Source organism: Penicillium mononematosum (genome assembly GCF_028829835.1).
Source record: "Penicillium mononematosum strain IBT 11891 chromosome Unknown utg000005l:1.0-9366267.0:1.0-9372171.0, whole genome shotgun sequence".
Lineage (NCBI taxonomy): Eukaryota > Fungi > Ascomycota > Eurotiomycetes > Eurotiales > Aspergillaceae > Penicillium > Penicillium mononematosum.
In genome coordinates, this window is record NW_026643275.1 from 5,768,716 (window position 1) to 5,787,593 (window position 18,878).

Consider the following 18,878-nt stretch of genomic DNA (forward strand, 5'->3'; position numbering starts at 1 on the left):
TACGATCATTATGCAAAATTTGAATAAAATCCTAAGAAATAGAAGAAAGGAAAGACATAAAAACACAGTTACCTAGGCCATAAGTACTTTCTCTTATCAATCGGCAAGGGTCGTTATCCGAAATCTTGGCGCTTGGCAACTTTAATTCTTCCTTTCGCTTTTGGCTTTTTGCCTGAGATTTCTCCCTTAACCTTGGAACATAAGCGAAAGTGACTTCGGGAAACGTATAGGCCCAGGGGCCGAGTCCATTCCTCTAGCATTCTCTTCTATCTGATTTTCGGCTTCTCACCATGGGCCATACTGAGCCTGACACCGGTTCACCTAATGACCAACATGTGCCTGATGAAATCAGCTTAGGGCCAACTCTGGAGGGACAGATCGAGAAGACTCTGATCAGGAAGATCGACCTACATATCCTTCCTATCGTAGTGTTGTTGTATCTCTTCAGTTTCCTAGATCGAGGTACGTGCCCAGGTGGGGGTGTCTGACTCATCCCTTTGCGATTGCAACTGGAATCAAAAACATTGGCTGACTTGAATATGCAGTCAATATTGGAAATGCACGCTTGTACGGTCTGGAAGAGGACTTGGGTCTTGTTGGCAACCAGTACCAAGTCTCCGTGTCCATCCTTTTTGTGACCTACTGTGTACGCATATCACGCAATCCAGTCACCGCACGGACGCTAACCCTAATGTTTTAGTTCTTCGAGGTCCCTTCAAATCTTGTCCTCAAGAAACTAAGGCCATCTCAATATATTGCCACAATCTCAGTGATCTGGGGTATCATTGCAACTCTCACAGGGATCACTCAAAATTATGGCGGCTTGGTTGCCTGTCGAATCCTACTCGGAGTCGTAGAAGCAGGTCTTTTCCCGGGTTTTATAACCTACCTCACTCTCTTCTATAGCAAACGCGAGATTGCCTTGCGAACAAGCTACCTGTTTAGCAGTGCAGCTATTGCGGGAGCCTTTGGCGGTTTACTGGCTTATGGAATTGGGTTCATGGACGGCATCTGTGGACTTCGAGGCTGGCGCTGGATCATGATCATCGAGGGGATTCCGACGGTTCTAATTGGCGTGGTAACTTGGTTCGCCTTGGCGGATGACCCGGACACGGCTTACTATCTCAACAAAGAGGAGCGGGCACTTGTTGCCCTCCGCCGGAGTCGTTATATCGGCCAGACAGAGTCTGCCCAGAAGTTCCACTGGGCGGACGTGAAAGAGGGTGTCTTAGACTGGAAGATCTGGGCATTCTCCATTGGCCAGTTTGGTATTGATACCATGCTCTATGGATATAGTACCTTCCTTCCTACTATCATCAAAGGCATGGGCAACTGGACCGTCGCCGAGGTCCAGGCATTGACAATCCCTTGCTATGGACTCGGTGCAATTGCATACCTGTGCGTTGCCTGGTTGAGCGATCGCTCCCAACACCGTGCATTTTTCATATGTCTCTTCTGTGCTATCTCAGTCGTTGGCTATGGCATCTTGATTTCGGACTCGTCCTCGGGAGTCCATTACTTCGGTGCCTTGATGGTTGCCCTGGGGCTTTACGTTGCTGTCGGTTTACCTCTCGCCTGGCTACCTACGAACCTGCCACGATACGCAAAACGCACCTATGCCACAGGCTTGCAGCTTACCTTTGGAAACATCAGTGGAGTCATGGCCCCTTTCTTGTATCCCAATTCCGAAGGCCCGCGCTTTGTCCGTGGTAACGCTGTCACTATGGGTATGGTGGCATTTGCGGGGGTCGTGTATGGTGTCATGTGGTTTTCCTATCGGTATATCAACAAACGCAGAGTGCAGGGTCTGGAGGACGAGAAAATATCATCGCTGTCGGAGCAGGATATCCAGGAAATGGGTGATCGAAACCCCAGGTTCTTGTACAGCATTTAAATACCCAAGCTGACCTATCTCCTTAATGTATCTTCTCCTTTGCATGATATCTTCTGCATACTACAGCGGGGCATACAAAAAGGTTTCGGCCATTAAGCCGCCACAGTTCAATAATATTATCTGGTCCTACCAACTGCACATGATTAATGTCGCATACACAACTACTGCATTTTCTTTTCTATATACATTGAATTCTTGTTGAGGCCACACATGCTTCGCTGGTAACAGCCAGTGGGGATCTAGGATACGAATTTCATGGGGACGAGGGGGGAGGGGGGGTTTATACTCGGAGGTGGGGACATCCGCTCCTTCCTCCTGATCACCTGCCAGATGCTGTCAACCTTGGAAGCACCAAATTACCGGATTAGGCTACCGCTCTGAGAAAAACACCATCCAACCATCTCTGGACGCCATCAAAAAATCATGATGTCATTCCCAACTTCTCCACGTTTTAAGTCTACAAACATCAACCTTTCCACTCTGATCCACTCTGAACTCCAAATACTCACCGTTGTCAGATCCATCAACTTGATAGCAACCACCATCAAAAACCATGAAGAGCTTTAAGCCTCTGAACCGGGCATTCCAAGCAGCCAGTGCCACCTACCCCACACACTCACTTCCCCTCCGCAGCACCTGTTACCTCCAAGCACAGAAAATTCCTCAAACAGAGGACCTCATCCTTGAAAGGTGTATTCTCAACCCCTCTCGGGCGGAAACCTGCCAATCAGGTACCGACGACGAAGTCGGGCGTCACAAATCTCCATATGACCCGTCCAAAACAGCACCCGAGAAGGAACACCTCGCGTTGGAGGAAGAATACAGATTGGAAGGAGATACTATTCACGATCCGCTTTTTGTCAGTCCTGCAAATAGGGATGTCAGTCAACTTTTGGATCCGAGGGCTGGCGTCCATGGTTTACAACACTTGAGGAGTGTCAAGGGCTGGACTAGAAAGGGGAAGGAGGCACTTCTAAGGAAGTCGCCGTACGAGATGAGGAAATACGAGAATGTATTTTGTGAGCTTAGGAAGCCGCTAAAGGTTTGTTTTTGAGATCGATATGATTGGCTTTCTTTAGGGCTGGCTGACATGGTCTTTAGAAGGCTTGAGTCCACCAGTTCACAATCACAAGGATTTTGTCCACTCTTTCTCATTGTTATTAAATTGAGAACAATGACGTTTCCAGGTTTACTATTGATTAGTTCTTGCACATTGTTCGTACACAAGATATTTAACCCACGTCTAGGCAAATTTTAGCTTAGCCCAACCAGGACTCCATTTTCGTTCTCGAATGTCATGCTAATCCTTTCCGTCCACTCTTTAGTATTATAGTTAGATACATTTGAAAAGGTCTGGAAAATACGAGCCACAATGTACGTGAGCACAGTCATAGCATACTGTCCTGCATTCAAATGTTGTCATCAGTTGGTGTGTTGACCATGGTAGCAAGGGAAGAAAACTTACGACCAGGGCAAATCCTAGGACCCTTATTGAACGGGATGAAGCCGGGCATATCACCGTTTAGGTGTTCCCATCGCTCTGGGTAAAATTCCTCTGGACTTTCCCCAAAATCCTTTCCTAGGCGATGCCGAGCCCAGGTTGAAAATACCACAATATCACCTTTTCGAACTAAAACTGGCGACTGGCCATCAGTTCCTCCACCACTTGGCATTGTGGAATGCTTGTTTGCTACTCTTGCGTTGAACACAACGGCAGGGAAAACTCTCATCACTTTACAAGCTATGGGTCAGTGCATGCTTTTGATGCTAAACGATTGATCAAGCTTTCCTCACCTTCCTGGAGTACCCAGCGAACATAATGCAATATTCCAAGCTGACTCCACGTTGGTGGCGTAAGCCCGATGGCATCGATGATGCTAGTTCGGAGCTTTTCGACGATACGTTCGTCCCGGGATAAGCAATAGAAAAGACCCGAGAGAGTGGTGCTCATGCTATCATTTGCGAGCAGAATGCTCATTGCCTGGTCGGCGAACTGGGAGATCTTTTCGAACTTGTTGAAATCATTGCCAGCGCGCCCACCTTTTGTCTTTTCAATCCTGCTACTCTCTCTTTCGACCTCCCGCCTGGCACGAGCCATTACATATTTCCGCGCTCTACAGCACGACCGATAAAAAGCTCGTTTAGGCATCAAATGACGGAGTGGGCCACGAAAACCATCTCGCACGATCCTCTCTTTGATGACATCAAGATCGCCTACGAACTGCTTCTTTTCTTGGGATTGAGCAAAGTCGAGGGCATCAACAGACTCTCCGAGAGAGAACCGGGTCTGCATATCCAAAGCGAGAGCGGAGGTACAACGTTGAACGTCAAAGACCTGGCCATTTGGTGGAACATGTTGAAGAAAGGCCTGAAAGTGCTCTTCGCATAATCCCAGGTCAATGACCTTGCGGAGGTTAGATAGCCGATTCCGCAACTGCTCCCGACTTCTCTTCCAGTCTTCGCCGTCGAGAGTAAAAATCCCATGTGGAGTGATTGGCTCAAACAGGGGTTTCCGCAGGGGAGAACTATCGAAATCGGCAAACGCTGTGGACAACATATGCTTGATGTTTTCTGCACTGCAGGTGAAAACTAATCGGTGACCGAGAACATTGGAAGCATATGTCTCGCCATATCTCTGGAACAGTGAATTTGTATAGAGGAGTGATGTTCGCTGCCGAAAGTGAGAAGCCAATTTCGTTGCTTTCAAAATACTGAAGACGTCATATCGAAAATGATCGCTTTCACTAGAGAGCTTCTCGCAACCATACAGTCGTTCAAGTGTTCGCAGTTTTTGGATCTGGTATAGTCCTCGTGCCAGGAGAACAATCGGGATTCCGATGAAAGCAAATAAAATAGCCCGCGAGAGATTCACTTGCCCGGTAGCTCCTGGCGATGGCTGAATTGTCATGATTGAGGTATTGCGTCGGTCCGCAATAAAGCAGAAGTTATCGACAGACGGCACGTGTTGTGAATCACCTCCGGGGTTGACTGTCTGCTCTTCGGAAAAGAAATAAAAGATTTAACGATCAGATATTACTGCGGGGATGATGTGTCATACTATTTATTGTACAAAACTGTCTTGTCAAGATCCACTCGAAGACAGATCATGCTGCAGATATATTGCTGCCACGCCAGCACACATTTTTGCTTTTTGGACTAATGCAGCTACGGGAAAAGCAAGAGTTCAAAATTCCCATTGATTCCGGTCCGAACATTCGCAATCGGATTGGCAACATGTATAAATTCACTTATCCTGAGGATATACTTCAATATTATCTTGCAGGTTGCACATCATTCACACTCAGCAATTGACACAAACACATCATGAACATGACTTCACGAGAAGACCATGATGCTTCCTCCCTTATTTCTCAAGTAGAGCATGCGTTGAAGCTTTCAAATGACTATGCTCTCGGGTTAGTACATCCTGATGGTCATTGGTACGGCGAGATGAATACCAATGTCACTGTCACTGCCGAATATATCTTCCTTCGACAGGCCTTGGGACTGGATCTCAAAGCTGACGTCGCAGCTTACTGCCATTATCTACTATCGCAGCAGAATAGTGATGGCTCCTGGGGGCTGGCACCCGAGTACCCAGGCGATGTGTCAACCTCGACCGAAGCCTACCTGGCGCTGAAGATATTGGGAACAAGCCCGCATACCCCAGCCATGCGGAATGCTCGAGCATTTGTGCTGAAAGCAGGCGGAATTGCGTGCGTGCGCATGTTCACCCGTATCTTCTTGGCCACCTTCGGTCTGTTCCCTTGGAGTGCAGTACCAGAGCTTCCCGTGGAGCTCATGCTTCTGCCATCCATCTGCCCAATTAATATCTACAAGTTTGCATCTTGGGCTCGCGGTACTATTGCTCCTCTGTTGATTATCTGTCACCATCAACCTGTGTACTCGCTACCGAATGGAAAGTCCGCGAATAACGACTATCTAGATGAGTTATGGCTAGATTGCGCCAACAAAAGTGTGCCTTACGGTCTGCCACTCTGGGATTTAATGTCCCAAAGAGAATTTGCGGGGCTAGCATTTGGAGTTCTGGACAAAGTGCTCTACCAACTGAATGGACTTCGTTCCATTCCTCTTATTCGGGCATACGCCCGAAAGCAGTGCATCAAGTGGATATTGGAACGCCAGGAAAAGACTGGCGATTGGGCCGGAATCTTCCCGCCCATGCATGCCAACATGTATGCGTTTACGCTGGAAGGCTACGGACTAGACGATGACCCAGTCCGCCTGGGATTCCAAGCATTGGAGAGATTTGCCTGGGAAGACGAAAAAGGAAAGAGAATCCAAGCCTGTGTCTCACCTGTCTGGGATACGGCTTTGATGACGATTGGGCTGTGCGATGCTATGTCACCCAATAAACAGACTATCGACCATGCTCTCGCGTGGATCCGGGCTCGCCAGTTGCTTGAACCCCGCGGAGATTGGCGCGTATACCGGCCCCAGTTAGCTCCCGGTGGTTTCAGCTTCGAGTACGAGAACAGCTGGTATCCCGATGTGGACGACACAGCTGCGATTATCCTGGCCCAGTTGAAGCACGACACTGGATCTATTGGCTCCAATTCTGTAATTGCAGCAGCCACATGGATTCTGGGCATGCAGAACCCTGATGGAGGGTGGGCTGCTTTTGATGTGGAGAATGATAAACTGTTTCTCAATAAAATACCCTTCAGCGACATGGATAGCCTGTGTGATACATCATGTGGTGACATCACTGGGCGGATCCTTGAAGCCTACGGTCTGATGATGAAGAAATATTCTTCCGCAAAGACTGACGCGGATCCCCTGTTGCACACCCTACGTGCCGCATGCGTGCGCGGTATGCATTACCTTGCTTCTACACAGGAACCCAATGGATCTTGGTACGGAAGATGGGGCTGCAATTATATCTACGGTACGAGTCATGTGCTATGTGGTCTGGCATATTTCGTTGATGAAAGACTGGTTCGCGTGATGGTTAAATCGGCTCTGCAGTGGCTGAAGTCAAGGCAAAACGACGATGGCGGGTGGGGCGAGTCACTCCTATCATATCAATCGCCTGGCCAAGAACAGCAGGCCTCCACACCGTCGCAAACTGCATGGGCGTTGATGGGGTTGCTCTCTCATCTTCCAGTCACAGATGATGCTATTGAGCGCGGGATTCGGTACTTGGTATCCTCTCAAAGACCAGAGAAAGGCATTGGATCGTCGTGGCCCCAAGCGGTATATACTGGGACTGGGTTTCCAAACCATTTCTATCTGGGCTATGACTACTATCGCCATTATTTTCCTATGATGGCTCTCGGGCGGTATCTACAAGGAAGTCATGGCTTGAACTGAAGGGGACTTCGAAGTCAAACGACTACTCCGTGCTTATGGTTAAAGATTGCTTTCAAATATTCGCAATATGCTTGCCGGGAAACCAAACCGAATCGAAACTCGTCCTAAATCCCAGAAACAGGGCCTGTAGTTCAAGAGAAGTCATATGCAGTGTTGTTTCAGACGTGCATAGTGAGCGGCCCGTGGCCTTTTGACAAGTATCTGTTTCCCAAATTGGAGCCATAGACTTGCGGCATCGTAATAGATATGTGACTGGTACTTGCATTAGCGCTGGGTAAATGCGATAATAATATGCAGTCCTACGGAGTAGACTAGGTCCTCCCCAAGAAAAGAAAAGCGACTAGCACACAAATCATCTGCCCCGATTCATATCACTTATTTTCTTGTGACTCTTCAGATCCATGTGTTAACGCCAGGGAAGCATTATTTCAAGTCCGGAATAAAAGCTGAGCCTTGATACTGATGCTTATTTCTCATGTCACCTATGTGCAGGAAAAAGCAAAATGTAAGTAGATATGGTATATCTGAGCTACCTATATTTGCAGGATGATTGCTTTTTCGGCAGACCTATATAGCAATTCATAGATTCTCTCCCAAAGAACAGACCACAGGTATGCAAGCTATATTAAAAGATAATATTTCATCGATGATTTCATCTCACCACAATCTCTCCACTATCTTGCAAGCTGAACACCCACCTCCCATTAGCTGTCAGAGATGAGCTTTTTATCTACATTCTGGCGTAAACGCCCAGAAAGAGTGCCTACCGATCGGGTTATTCCTCTGCGATACTGGGATGACCTGGATTACCTACGTTCTATTTGCCATGCCTTTACATTCCGCTTTGACGACTCCCTGGATGCGTCCAAGCTCGAGGCAGCGCTAGGACGACTGATGGAAATCGGAGATTGGGGTCAAATCGGGGCTCGGTTGCGCCTTAATGTATAGTCTTTAGTCTTTCCCCAATCTAATTATGCAAACACAGCGTAACGAACTATCACAGGATCATGGAGAGCTGGAGTATCACATACCAGCACGGTATGATGAGACACGCCCAGCATTCATTTTCACTACTACGACATATGGCATCAACATAAACGATCACCCGTTAGGCTCCCAGCTGCCTAAGGCAAGCCAAGATCAGACTTTCTTGTCACCCTCTTCCGATTTCTTTACCTCTATAGTCTGCCACCCAGAAAGTCCTCGAGAGTTGGCCGATTGGATCTACACCGACCGTCCACAGCTCCATATCCATGCTGCTCTCTTCCAGGATGCAACCCTGCTCACAATCAACTATTTACATACCTTTTCTGATGCTATTTCACGGACCAACTTCTTCGAGGCTTGGATAGCTGTTCTTCGTGGCCATGAAGAAGAGGTGCCAGCCTTTATTCCTTATGACCATGATCCTCTATATACGTTGGGCAAAGAAGCCCCTAGACAGAGCTACCGCAATCTCGGACGACTATTGAGCGGGCTCAGCCTTGTGATCTTTGGGCTTCGGTACATGTTCGAGATTCTGTGGTCCCCAAAGTTGGAAGAACACCCGATCCGCCTTCCGGGACGGTGCGTGGACCAAATGAGGAAAACTGTACTACAGGAGCTGGCTATTACTGCTCCGAGGGGAGCAAAAACGCCGTTTGTGAGCGAGGGTGATGTTGTGGTTGCCTGGTGGGTAAGGACAATGATCAAAGCGTTGAAACCTGCACCGGACCGGACCATCATGGTGATGAACGTCTTCAATGTGTGGAATCTTTTCCCGGAGTGGTTCCCCCATGGCGCCGCAGGCCTCATCGGCAATTCATTCTTCTATTCCTACACGCTGCTTGTTGCAAGCAAGGTCCTCCAAGATACCGACTTGAAGTATGTGGCGTCCACGAACCGCAAGGCCCTCATGGAGCACAGAACGAAGCAGCAAGTTGAGGCCATGACTGCCATCCAGAGAGAGAACTTTATGAAAGCAGCGCCTGTGGTCGGAGATTCGAAACTTCTCTTCATGGCTGCTACTAATCAGCACAAAGCTCGATACTTTGAAACGGACTGGTCGGCGGCTGTTATTGCCCCCGGCATGCCCTTAAGTGGAAGGCCCCATGCCCTCGGTCGACCATCTTATGTCAACGACATTGAGTATTGCCGAGGGTACCCAACTCGTAACATTGTGAGAATTATTGGGAAAGATGCTGGGGGTGATTGGCATCTTTTGTTCAAGGCTAGAGCCGGCGCATGGCCGGTGATTCACCAAGAGTTGCTGGACCTGATCGAGACAGGCAAGCAGGATTGATATGGTCCTCGACACGTCATACCTTGGTTCAAGCGCTGATTTCAGCTGCTGTTTAGCCACTCGCATCACTCTGTATTTGATATGGTAGTGATATTATAGTTGGACGTGTCTCCATAGCCAAATGACCTACGAATATGGCTTAAAGATGTATTCTATTGGCCATTGTCCTTGTGTGCCATGTGGGACTAAAGCCCATGCGTGGCTCCTTATGCGCAATAGGCCTTACTACCGGTGCCGTAGGTTTCCTTCGCTACCCAGACCGAAGCTGGATAGCTGCACTATGTCTATGTTACTTTTATGAAACACAACCTTGGAAGCATACGAATGTTGGTATATCTTACATATGATCATAAACCAAGTTCGGCCTTCAGGTAGACAACAAACTTCCCATGAATCCCCGTATCAATCGTTCCATCTCCCGGGGGGCCTCGGTTGGTGGAAAATGCCGAACATCCTTGAGCACCTCTAGCTTGCAGGACGGCATCTCCCGCAGAATTGGAGTGATCAATTCTTCCAGAACAGCCGAATCCTTCTCCCCGACCACCATCAGAGCAGGAACCTTGATCATGGCATACTTATCGCCCATTGCAAAGCTCAGGAGCGCATTGGCATTATTCCGACGACCATGAGCGGGCCATTTTGCTGCTTCCAGGGCCGTGACTTTGTCCAGCCCCATACTGGTGTAAAAGAAGACGCATTGGCTCGGACTTTCCACACCAGAGATGAGAATCTCCTGAGACAGAAACTTCTTCACACGTTCACCGTCATAATAACCCGCCGAGCAGATAATGCCGGCGACACGGTCCGGATGGGCGAGGTAGTATGCTGCGGCGATGTTGCAGCCCATAGAATGGGTTACGAGCACAACCCTATCGGTGACGTCACATGCTTGTAGGACTTCGTGCAGGTCAGCGGCATGACGAAGGATGGAATAGCTGTCGGGAGACGTAGGCTTGGAGGAGCGCCCGTACCCCCGGTTGTCGTAGGAGATACAGCGGTACTGTGTGTGCAAATTCACGATCAAGGATTGCCAGATGGTGTCGACACCGAAATAACCCGATACGAAGACGATGATGGGACCTGTGGTGCCGTGGGATCGGAAATAGATTTCCTGGCCGTCGTCGGTTGCTGCGAAGCTCATAATGATCAAGATAAAACTGGGATTTGACTGTACTATTGCCCACTTATGTAGAGAACAGCGTCAAGCGATGGGATACTGTGGATAGATTTTCATATGAATAAGTATTGGTCAGATTTTTCATCGATGAATGGACTTGCCGGTGGGATGAAGTTTACAAATCAGCTCCACGCAGACTTCAGTCGCATTACAGACATATTACAGACATGGAGACTGCACCTGTGGTAAATAGCTGTAGATAACTCTCTTCTTTCTCTTCCCCATTTTTCCCGCTCCGTTAGTGAATGCAGCACAGTCTTTGTCTTCATAGAGATCCTTCATTGTATAGCAGTCCGTGGACATCAGCTTGAGCCGGGTCTCTTCGTTTATAGTATTTTTCGCCTTTCTCCCTTCATAACAGCACAATTTCAGAGTGAACTGGAACAGTCCTTCACCCATCTGGCAGATTTTCATAAAATTTCTCTCCCATCCTTCATATCTCTACAGCTTCCACAATATCATCATATTGCGCTTTCATGTTTTATGGTCTCACCTACTAGCTCGTAGATTCAACGGCAATCTGCATAGCACAGGGATCCATCAGAGCCATTGCCAATAAACTGACCACAGATTTGGAACAATCCTCTCGGAGACACAAGCAGTCCAAGCCAAGATGCACGCCCTGAACTCCGCCTTTTGCCCCTGCCACCGATATGAGAACCGAGTCGAAGGTTCAAATGCCTCTTCGTCGAGACTTTCGTCTCATTCGCCTTTTTCCCAAGTCTGCAGCAACAGCCCCGGTCTTCAAAATCGCATGCTCGGTATCATCTTCTCTAACTGAACGATCCCCACAAGTCTCGCCGACATACGTGCAGTTTGGCCCCGGAAGTCGCCGAATTAGTGGGTCGCTCCCCTAGCGCCTCCATTCCAATCTCGGTATTTCGGCCTCATTTACTATACACCCCTACAAAGTGGGATTCAAGCAAATCCAAAAGATCGCCGATAGGCTTTGAGGTGGGCTCAATGAATGCGCGTGTTTGGCCCCCTGATAGAACAATATCCGACTAGTCCGTTGCTCAAATACTCTTTGTATAAATGGCTACCCATATCACCTTGCGACTAAGTGCAGAGTTGTCTCCGAAAAATGAATGTAAAGACAATGCCCGAACTAACGGAGCAGTCGCAAAAAGATGCTATTGTATCAGATTGGGCCAATGATCCTGATAATGCAAAGAATTGGCCGACAGCCAAGAAGCTTTACAACACTGCTGTGCCTGCTTTACTGTGTTTTTTGATGTAGGTGTGCATTCCATCGTGTATGTGATGATTTCGCTAATACAAGACGCATTTTCCAGATCATTCGGACTGGCGATCTATTCGCCATCTCATGAAAGTGCCCAAGAGGATTTCCACACTAGCACCACACTCGCCCTCCTCCCCTTTACGTTATACGTGTACGGTCTCGCATTTGGCCCGGCTGTCTCGGCACCGCTAAGTGAAACATTTGGTCGGAGATTCATTTATGTCTTTGTGACCCCGATCGCGTTGCTGTTTATTCTGGGCGCCAGTTTCGCGAAGAACCTTGCGACTCTTGCCGTCTGCCGGTTGTTGGCCGGTCTCACAATCTCTGCGCCGCTGGCTGTTGGCGCAGGGACTATCATGGACATGTGGACGGGGATAAACACCAATCGGGGCGTGGTCTTGATCATGACCATCGCATTCCTCGGGCCAGCGCTGGGCGAACTGGTGGGTGGTTGGGTTGCCCAATACAAGAACTGGCAGTGGTCGCTGTGGACTACGTTGTTCCTCGGTGCAGGTGTCTGGATCTTTGCGCTGGGAGCCCAGGAGACTTATGCAGGGCCTGTGATGCGTCGTAAGGCTAAGAAACTTGGCTTGCCCATACCGCCGGCCCCTATCCCAGCCGGCATGGCTGGAGTTCGTTTCATGGTCACGGTCACACTGGTGAGGCCACTTTACATGCTCATCCGCGAGCCTATTGTGACACTTTGCTCACTCTACTCCTCTCTGAATTTCTCTATCCTCTTTTGCTTTTTGGCATGCATTCCGCTGATTTTCAGCACTACGTACAACTTTACGCCGGGAGAAAGTGGGCTGGTGTTGATTGGGATTGCTGTGGGATGTGCTCTCGGAGGTGTATTTTTGATCCTCCTTGATTCTTATACTCTGAAGCAACATCTCTTCAAGTACAAGAATGTCACACCACCACCAGAGCGAATGCTGTGGGGTGCAATGATAGGAGGTCCTTTGATGGCTTCCGCGTTGTTCTGGTTTGCTTGGACCGCACGGCCAGGGATCCATTGGATTAGTAGCATCGTGGCGACAGGTCTGTTTGGTTTCTCAAACATTCTGGTCTTCGTGGGTTCCCCAAATCTGGCTGCATTGATTACTACAACGTCGCTGACAAGGTTATCCCTAGGTTTCGACAATGCTTTACTTGACTAATGTATACGGTGCCAAATACGGAGCATCGGCGCTGGCGGCCAACGGGCTACTGCGATATCTAGTCGGTGGCTCATTTCCCCTGTTCACAATTCCAAGTATGTCGCTACGTCTATTTCCTCTGGAGGGACATCTTTCTCATATCTTTCTCAGTGTACAGAAATCTCGGTTACCCTTGGGCCTCAAGCTTGCTGGGGTTTTTGGCAGTCGCGTTCGCCTTTTTGCCATGGATCTTCTACATATTCGGCAACAAGGTCCGTCAGTCTAGTGCATACATCCAATAACACTTGCACATATTGAGGCAAAGATTGCTCAGCACATACTCATACATATCCCCTGGGCTTGGAATTGTGTTGAGAGCGACGTTCAAGTTGGCCGATTTTAGGAATAGGAACCAACCTAATCACCTCACTGGTTAACCGCCGTGTTCCTATTGAGATAATTACGCTCATAATGCCTCAGGACTGGCGTTAACGAGTATTTTCGAATCTGTTCAGAAAGGCCACCTGTTCTTGCCTTGCTTATCAGGCTCCATCTAGCTATACCTAGGTATTAGCTAGTTCCTACTTTTTCGTAGAGAATCAATCCTCCTTCCCTCTCTCAGCTCCCTAGAAGTCAGGTCAGAATCTGACTGACTCCTTGACAATGAAGTGGACAGAGAGACTGACTGTAGGTTGGTTGATATCATTTCATTCATCTGGAGCGCTTCAGATAGTATACATACAGGAGCGAACAAGTGGCTAGCGCGTCGGATTCCTGTAACTGACTTCAACTTGGTATGGTATCTACAGGCCTAAGGAATGCAACAGCGTTGCACCCAAGTTAAGCCATTCCACGAATCAGGCATTTTCCACAAACTCTTCCAACTCTTTATCGACAACAGGCTCCCCAAGGGATCGACAGACATGGGACTTGAATGACCGAGTTGCAATTCCATCCTGGAACATTTGGTCGATTTGCTCTAATGTACGTTGTTTCATCTCCGGGATGAAAAACCAGGCAAAAGCAAACGATGCAATCGAGAGAGCCCCGTAGATGAATGCAACTCGACCACCAATTTCCGCTTGGGTGTAAGGATTGACGAACACAATGATCAAGCCAGTGATATAGGCTCCCAGACCAGATAGCGCAACTGTCTTCTCTCTCACCTGGCTGGGCGGCACCTCGGCTGTCAGGACCCAGGTCAATGGTCCCCAAGTGACCTGGAACGAAAGGAACCATAGCATCAACATCACCACAGCTGTAACTTGCATTGTGTACGACATGCTGGCAGCCCCATTGACAGTCAGGCCGCCGATAACGAGCATACAGGCTCCTAACATAAGAGCAGAACAAGTTAACACACTCCGTCGGCCAAGAATATCGGTCGTGGCGATGGAAATGAGGTTCGCCACGACGCCAATAACGTATACCACCACAGACATCAGGAGAACTTCCTTGAATCCTATCTGCTGGAGGAATACAGCTTGGTAGTTCGCGACAAATGAGATCCCCTGTGCCTGCTGGAAAATCTGGGCACCCACACAAATCAGTGTGCGACGCCGATTAACTGGATCCGTGAAGCAAACAGTCCATGTTGCGCTGGCAAGTCGTTCACGCTGCCTCTGTAAATGCTGTTGCAAGGCGACTACCTCAGCCTCTGCTGGGAAGGATAGTCCTCGTAGGCGACGAAGGGCTACGACTGCCTCGTCGAGTCGTCCGCGAGATACAAGCCAGTGAGGTGACTCTGGCAAGAAGGGCAGACTGACCCAGCCAGCGGCGGGAATGGCAATCTGAGCGACCACTACCACACGCCACGCCCAGTCGCTAGGGATATGCCGGCACAGATACACAGTCAGAGCGGCGGCGAGACCACCGACCATGAGGAAAGCGTTGTATGTGCCGGACATCAAGCCGCGCAAGGACACCGGAGCGCACTCTCCCTGGTAAGCAGGGATGACGCTGGTGGCAATGCCTCCGCCCAGGTAGACGATGAGCTTGCCGACGATGAATTGTGCGTAGCTTGTTTTGGAAGTAGACTCGATAACAATGCCAATTGTGACAATGGCACTCTGAATCCAAAGGGTATTCTTTCTCCCAAGTCGTTCATTAATGGGCGAGCCGCAGAAAATTCCGAGGATAACTCCAACATAGCCAAGCCCGGTCCCCAGTGACTGCTGTTGAGAGGTCAGGGCCCATGTATGCGTGGCGGGATCAAGGACGCCGAAATTTTGAACAAACTGAGAAGAGCTCATCAGGCTTGCCCACCAGGCTTGGTCGAAACCAAACCCAGCGGAGGATATGGAGCCAAAAATGACCACCGCCCAGATAAGCCATGGCAAATGCCGGATCGAATCGCCTGAAGATTCTGCTTGTGTCATGATGAATGGTGTCAATGAAGCAGCCGTATGGATATGGAAAAGAATAAATGATTTGAAGCTGCCTGGGACCAAATTCTTGGGTTTCAATCCTTACACTGGAGGAAATCGATGCCTTTTAAGACACAAGGAGTCTATCAAAGGGCTCAACTTACATGCCAACTTCGCCTGGTCCACCATTACAGAGACATGGAGCGAAGAACTCGTCCAATTGGATGACGAACAGAAATAGTCGCCTAACTTTCCCAGGATTACTTCCGCTTTTTGGTTATAAGATGTATGGTGGCTTTGGTATATGTGGGACTCCTGATGCCACAGTCACTAGCGGGACAGGCGTAAAGTAAGCCTTGGAAAGATTTGATGACACGTTCTATATCAGCATGGATATTCATACATACACACGATCAAAATCACTATTTTCACTATTTTTAAGATTCAATTTCTCAACTCACCCGCAGTGCATGTCTGCTTCCCCGATCTCTATACTGGGGCTCCCCACGACCAAAACTGCGGAGTTTTGAATGCGGGGACTGGAAACTGGAGATATGGGGCCAAACCAGGCAAAATGGGAAGAGTCAAAGGCAAAAGATGTACGGAGTATAAAATGAGGCTCCACCACTTCGCCGAACGGAGTATCAGCCAGAATGGGAAAAGAGTGCTCGGGGATCTGAGTCTCCACATTATCGCCGAAGCTCAACATTGTACTCCATACAGCAGGTGGCCTTGATGAAGTGATCCCCACAATTACGAGGTCAATCAATTCAAATAACGCATAAAGAACTTGCCATTCTCTTGTAAGCACATTTTGCACCCGTGGACGTCTTCTATCTCTACTCATCTCTTCTGGTAGTGCCATATGGAAAACCACTCAATACCATGGCTTCCGATACTATCAGCACCATCGTCGAAAGACTCCTCCAATCGCTTACTCTCGAAGAGAAGGTGTCTTTGGTGGCCGGCCAAAATATGTGGCAGACTGCCCAGGTCGAGCGATTGGGGATTCCGCCTCTTCAAATGACAGATGGTCCAGCGGGTGCTCGAGGCACCAAATGGACAGATGGTTCTCTGACTACTTTGGTACCCTGTGCTATTTCACTAGCTGCTACCTGGGATCCTTCAATGGTGAAGAGAGTTGGCACTGTTTTGGGCGAAGAAACTCGCCGCAAAGGCTGTCATGTGCTTTTAGCACCAACAATGAATTTCTCCCGCTCACCACTTGGTGGCCGCAACTTTGAAGGCTATGGAGAAGACCCCTTCCTTATCGGTACCATGTCCACCGAAATGATCCGTGGTATCCAAAGTGAAGGCGTCGGTGCTTGCATGAAGCATTTCATCCTCAATGACACCGAAACACGTCGGTTCAATGTCAATCAGACTATTGATGAGCGTACCTTGCGGGAAGTTTATATGAAGCCCTTTTTTATGGCCCTCGAAGCATCGCCCTGGACAGCGATGGTCAGCTATCCCTTGGTCAATGGTGTCCACGCGGATATGAGCCCCTTCGTCCTGCCAAAACTGTTGCGGGATGAGCTGCAATTTGACAGACTGGTCATAAGTGACTGGGGAGGCTGCAATGATACCGTTCAGAGCTTGATCGCCGGCACCGACCTTGAGATGCCTGGTCCACCAGTTCGGCGCGGCCAACGTCTCCTTGCTGCTATCCATGAGGGGCTGGTCGACGAAGCGCAGCATTTGGACCCTAGCGTTCGACGAGTTTTGCAACTGCTGGAGAAGGCGAACCTTCTACCCTCACAGCCAACGGTCAGGAGCTCGGAAGAGGCATCCAATGGCGCAGAGTTCCCTAAGATTGTGCGAGAGGCCGCAGAGCGCGGATTGGTTCTCTTGAAGAACGATGGTCTTCTGCCACTCCAGCCATCTTCATTGAAAAAAGTCGCTATTATCGGGCCAAATGCCCGCAAGCCGACCGCAGGTGGCGCCGGTAGTGCAGCCGTAAACCCATTCTACATCACTACACCTGAAGAAAGCCTCAAACATGCCCTTCAAAAGGCCAATCCAGCGATTGAGATCTCGTATGAACAGGGTGTGCCGTTTACCTTGCGCCCAGGTCTCCTTGGAGATGCCCTTGCCATTCCTGACGGTTCGAAACTGGGACTTCAGGTGGATTTCTTTGCTGGACACGAATTCCAAGGCCCGGTTGTGGCGACAACATTTTGGGCTAATTCTCTGACTTATATGATGAGCGATGGTGATGTACCCCAGTCACTTCAGGGCAAGCCGTATTGCTACAGGGCGAGTGGAGTTGTCACTCCCAAGGTCTGTGGCCAATATGTGTTCAGCATTGCAAACACTGGCAAGGCAAAGCTCTTCTTAGATGATAAGCTCATCATTGACAACACTGACTGGACAACGACCACCGGGGGCTTCCTCGGCTGCTCCAGTGAAGACCGAACATGCTCCGTTGAGCTGAGTTCTACCCGTTCATACGTCTTGCGAGTAGACAATGTCGTCACCCTACCGCTTATGGAGTCATTTGACAACACGGTCTTTCCTAGAATTTCTGGCTTACGCATCGGACTATCTCTACAGGTGGATGAGACAGAGATGCTGAATCGTGCTGTGGAGTCTGCACAGGAGTCGGATGTTGCCATCCTGGTTGTCGGTCATAATAAGGATTCCGAGGGCGAAGGCGGCGATCGAACGAATATGGATTTGCCAGGTCGGACCAATGAACTCGTCTCGTCTGTCTGCGCTGCCAATCCCAACACTGTGGTTATTGTCCAAGCCGCCAGTGCAACCACTATGCCTTGGGCCGATCAAGCGCACGCTGTTGTGTTAGGCTGGTACCAAGGCCAAGAGAATGGCCCTGCCCTGGCAAATGCACTGCTTGGAACTTGCAACTTCTCTGGCAAGACACCAATTACCTTCCCAAAGAACTTGGGCGATCATGGTTCAAGCGACTGGTTCCCTGCTGAAGCGGCACGGGACCATGCTGTCTTTGGCGAACAGGTACTGATGGGGTATCGGTCGTTTGAGGAGCGCAACATTGAACCACTATGGCCATTTGGATTTGGCTTGTCATACACATCCTTCACGCTGTCCAACATCCACCTTAGTGGTACATTGACTACCTTCCCTGGTTCTCATGTGACTATTCACGTCACGGTCAACAACACTGGCCAGTGCGATGGTCATGAAGTAGTCCAAGTATATGTCTCACCATCAGTCTGTATTCGCGAAAGAGGTCTGGTCAGCTACCCCAAGACCTTGGCTGGATTCACAAAGGTGTGGGTACCTGCAATGGAATCTCGAGATTCGAGCATTACCATCAAAAGCGACGAGTTCCGGTGGTATGATAAAGAAATCTCATCTTGGAGGGTAGACACAGGCGATTACCGATGTTTTGTAGGAACTAGCGTGAAGGACGTCAAGTGCGAGTTAGGTGTCGAAATTGTTCAAGCTTGATATCGAAATTGA

At 49.1% G+C, this 18,878-nt stretch overlaps 9 protein-coding genes across 9 annotated transcripts; 6 read left to right on the forward strand and 3 right to left on the reverse strand.

Annotated features, from left to right (window-relative positions):
• Nucleotides 1-290: 290 nt before the first annotated feature.
• N7519_010367 (putative MFS transporter) lies at nucleotides 291-1,894 on the forward strand (the record flags this gene model as incomplete). Its single annotated transcript, XM_057297140.1, has 3 exons — nucleotides 291-462; nucleotides 546-646; nucleotides 701-1,894. The coding sequence occupies 3 exons, from the start codon at nucleotides 291-293 to the stop codon at nucleotides 1,892-1,894; spliced, it is 1,467 nt and encodes a 488-aa protein (XP_057145022.1).
• A 553-nt stretch (nucleotides 1,895-2,447) lies between these two features.
• Nucleotides 2,448-2,948, forward strand: N7519_010368 (uncharacterized protein; the record flags this gene model as incomplete). Its single annotated transcript, XM_057297141.1, has 1 exon — nucleotides 2,448-2,948. One exon carries the CDS (start codon nucleotides 2,448-2,450, stop codon nucleotides 2,946-2,948), a length of 501 nt encoding a protein of 166 aa, XP_057145023.1.
• Nucleotides 2,949-3,635: 687 nt separating this feature from the next.
• On the reverse strand, nucleotides 3,636-4,802 carry N7519_010369 (uncharacterized protein; the record flags this gene model as incomplete). Its single annotated transcript, XM_057297142.1, has 1 exon — nucleotides 3,636-4,802. The coding sequence occupies one exon, from the start codon at nucleotides 4,800-4,802 to the stop codon at nucleotides 3,636-3,638; it is 1,167 nt and encodes a 388-aa protein (XP_057145024.1).
• Nucleotides 4,803-5,218: 416 nt separating this feature from the next.
• On the forward strand, nucleotides 5,219-7,228 carry N7519_010370 (terpene cyclase/mutase family protein; the record flags this gene model as incomplete). The annotated part of the gene is made up of 1 exon (XM_057297143.1): nucleotides 5,219-7,228. The coding sequence occupies one exon, from the start codon at nucleotides 5,219-5,221 to the stop codon at nucleotides 7,226-7,228; it is 2,010 nt and encodes a 669-aa protein (XP_057145025.1).
• A 973-nt stretch (nucleotides 7,229-8,201) lies between these two features.
• Nucleotides 8,202-9,509, forward strand: N7519_010371 (uncharacterized protein; the record flags this gene model as incomplete). The annotated part of the gene is made up of 1 exon (XM_057297144.1): nucleotides 8,202-9,509. One exon carries the CDS (start codon nucleotides 8,202-8,204, stop codon nucleotides 9,507-9,509), a length of 1,308 nt encoding a protein of 435 aa, XP_057145026.1.
• Nucleotides 9,510-9,876: 367 nt separating this feature from the next.
• On the reverse strand, nucleotides 9,877-10,650 carry N7519_010372 (alpha/beta fold hydrolase; the record flags this gene model as incomplete). The annotated part of the gene is made up of 1 exon (XM_057297145.1): nucleotides 9,877-10,650. One exon carries the CDS (start codon nucleotides 10,648-10,650, stop codon nucleotides 9,877-9,879), a length of 774 nt encoding a protein of 257 aa, XP_057145027.1.
• Nucleotides 10,651-11,770: 1,120 nt separating this feature from the next.
• Nucleotides 11,771-13,370, forward strand: N7519_010373 (MFS transporter; the record flags this gene model as incomplete). Its single annotated transcript, XM_057297146.1, has 4 exons — nucleotides 11,771-11,922; nucleotides 11,982-13,002; nucleotides 13,064-13,184; nucleotides 13,240-13,370. 4 exons carry the CDS (start codon nucleotides 11,771-11,773, stop codon nucleotides 13,368-13,370), a joined length of 1,425 nt encoding a protein of 474 aa, XP_057145028.1.
• Nucleotides 13,371-13,925: 555 nt separating this feature from the next.
• N7519_010374 (uncharacterized protein) lies at nucleotides 13,926-15,446 on the reverse strand (the record flags this gene model as incomplete). Its single annotated transcript, XM_057297147.1, has 1 exon — nucleotides 13,926-15,446. The coding sequence occupies one exon, from the start codon at nucleotides 15,444-15,446 to the stop codon at nucleotides 13,926-13,928; it is 1,521 nt and encodes a 506-aa protein (XP_057145029.1).
• Nucleotides 15,447-16,319: 873 nt separating this feature from the next.
• N7519_010375 (uncharacterized protein) lies at nucleotides 16,320-18,866 on the forward strand (the record flags this gene model as incomplete). The annotated part of the gene is made up of 1 exon (XM_057297148.1): nucleotides 16,320-18,866. The coding sequence occupies one exon, from the start codon at nucleotides 16,320-16,322 to the stop codon at nucleotides 18,864-18,866; it is 2,547 nt and encodes an 848-aa protein (XP_057145030.1).
• Between the last annotated feature and the right edge of the window lie 12 nt (nucleotides 18,867-18,878).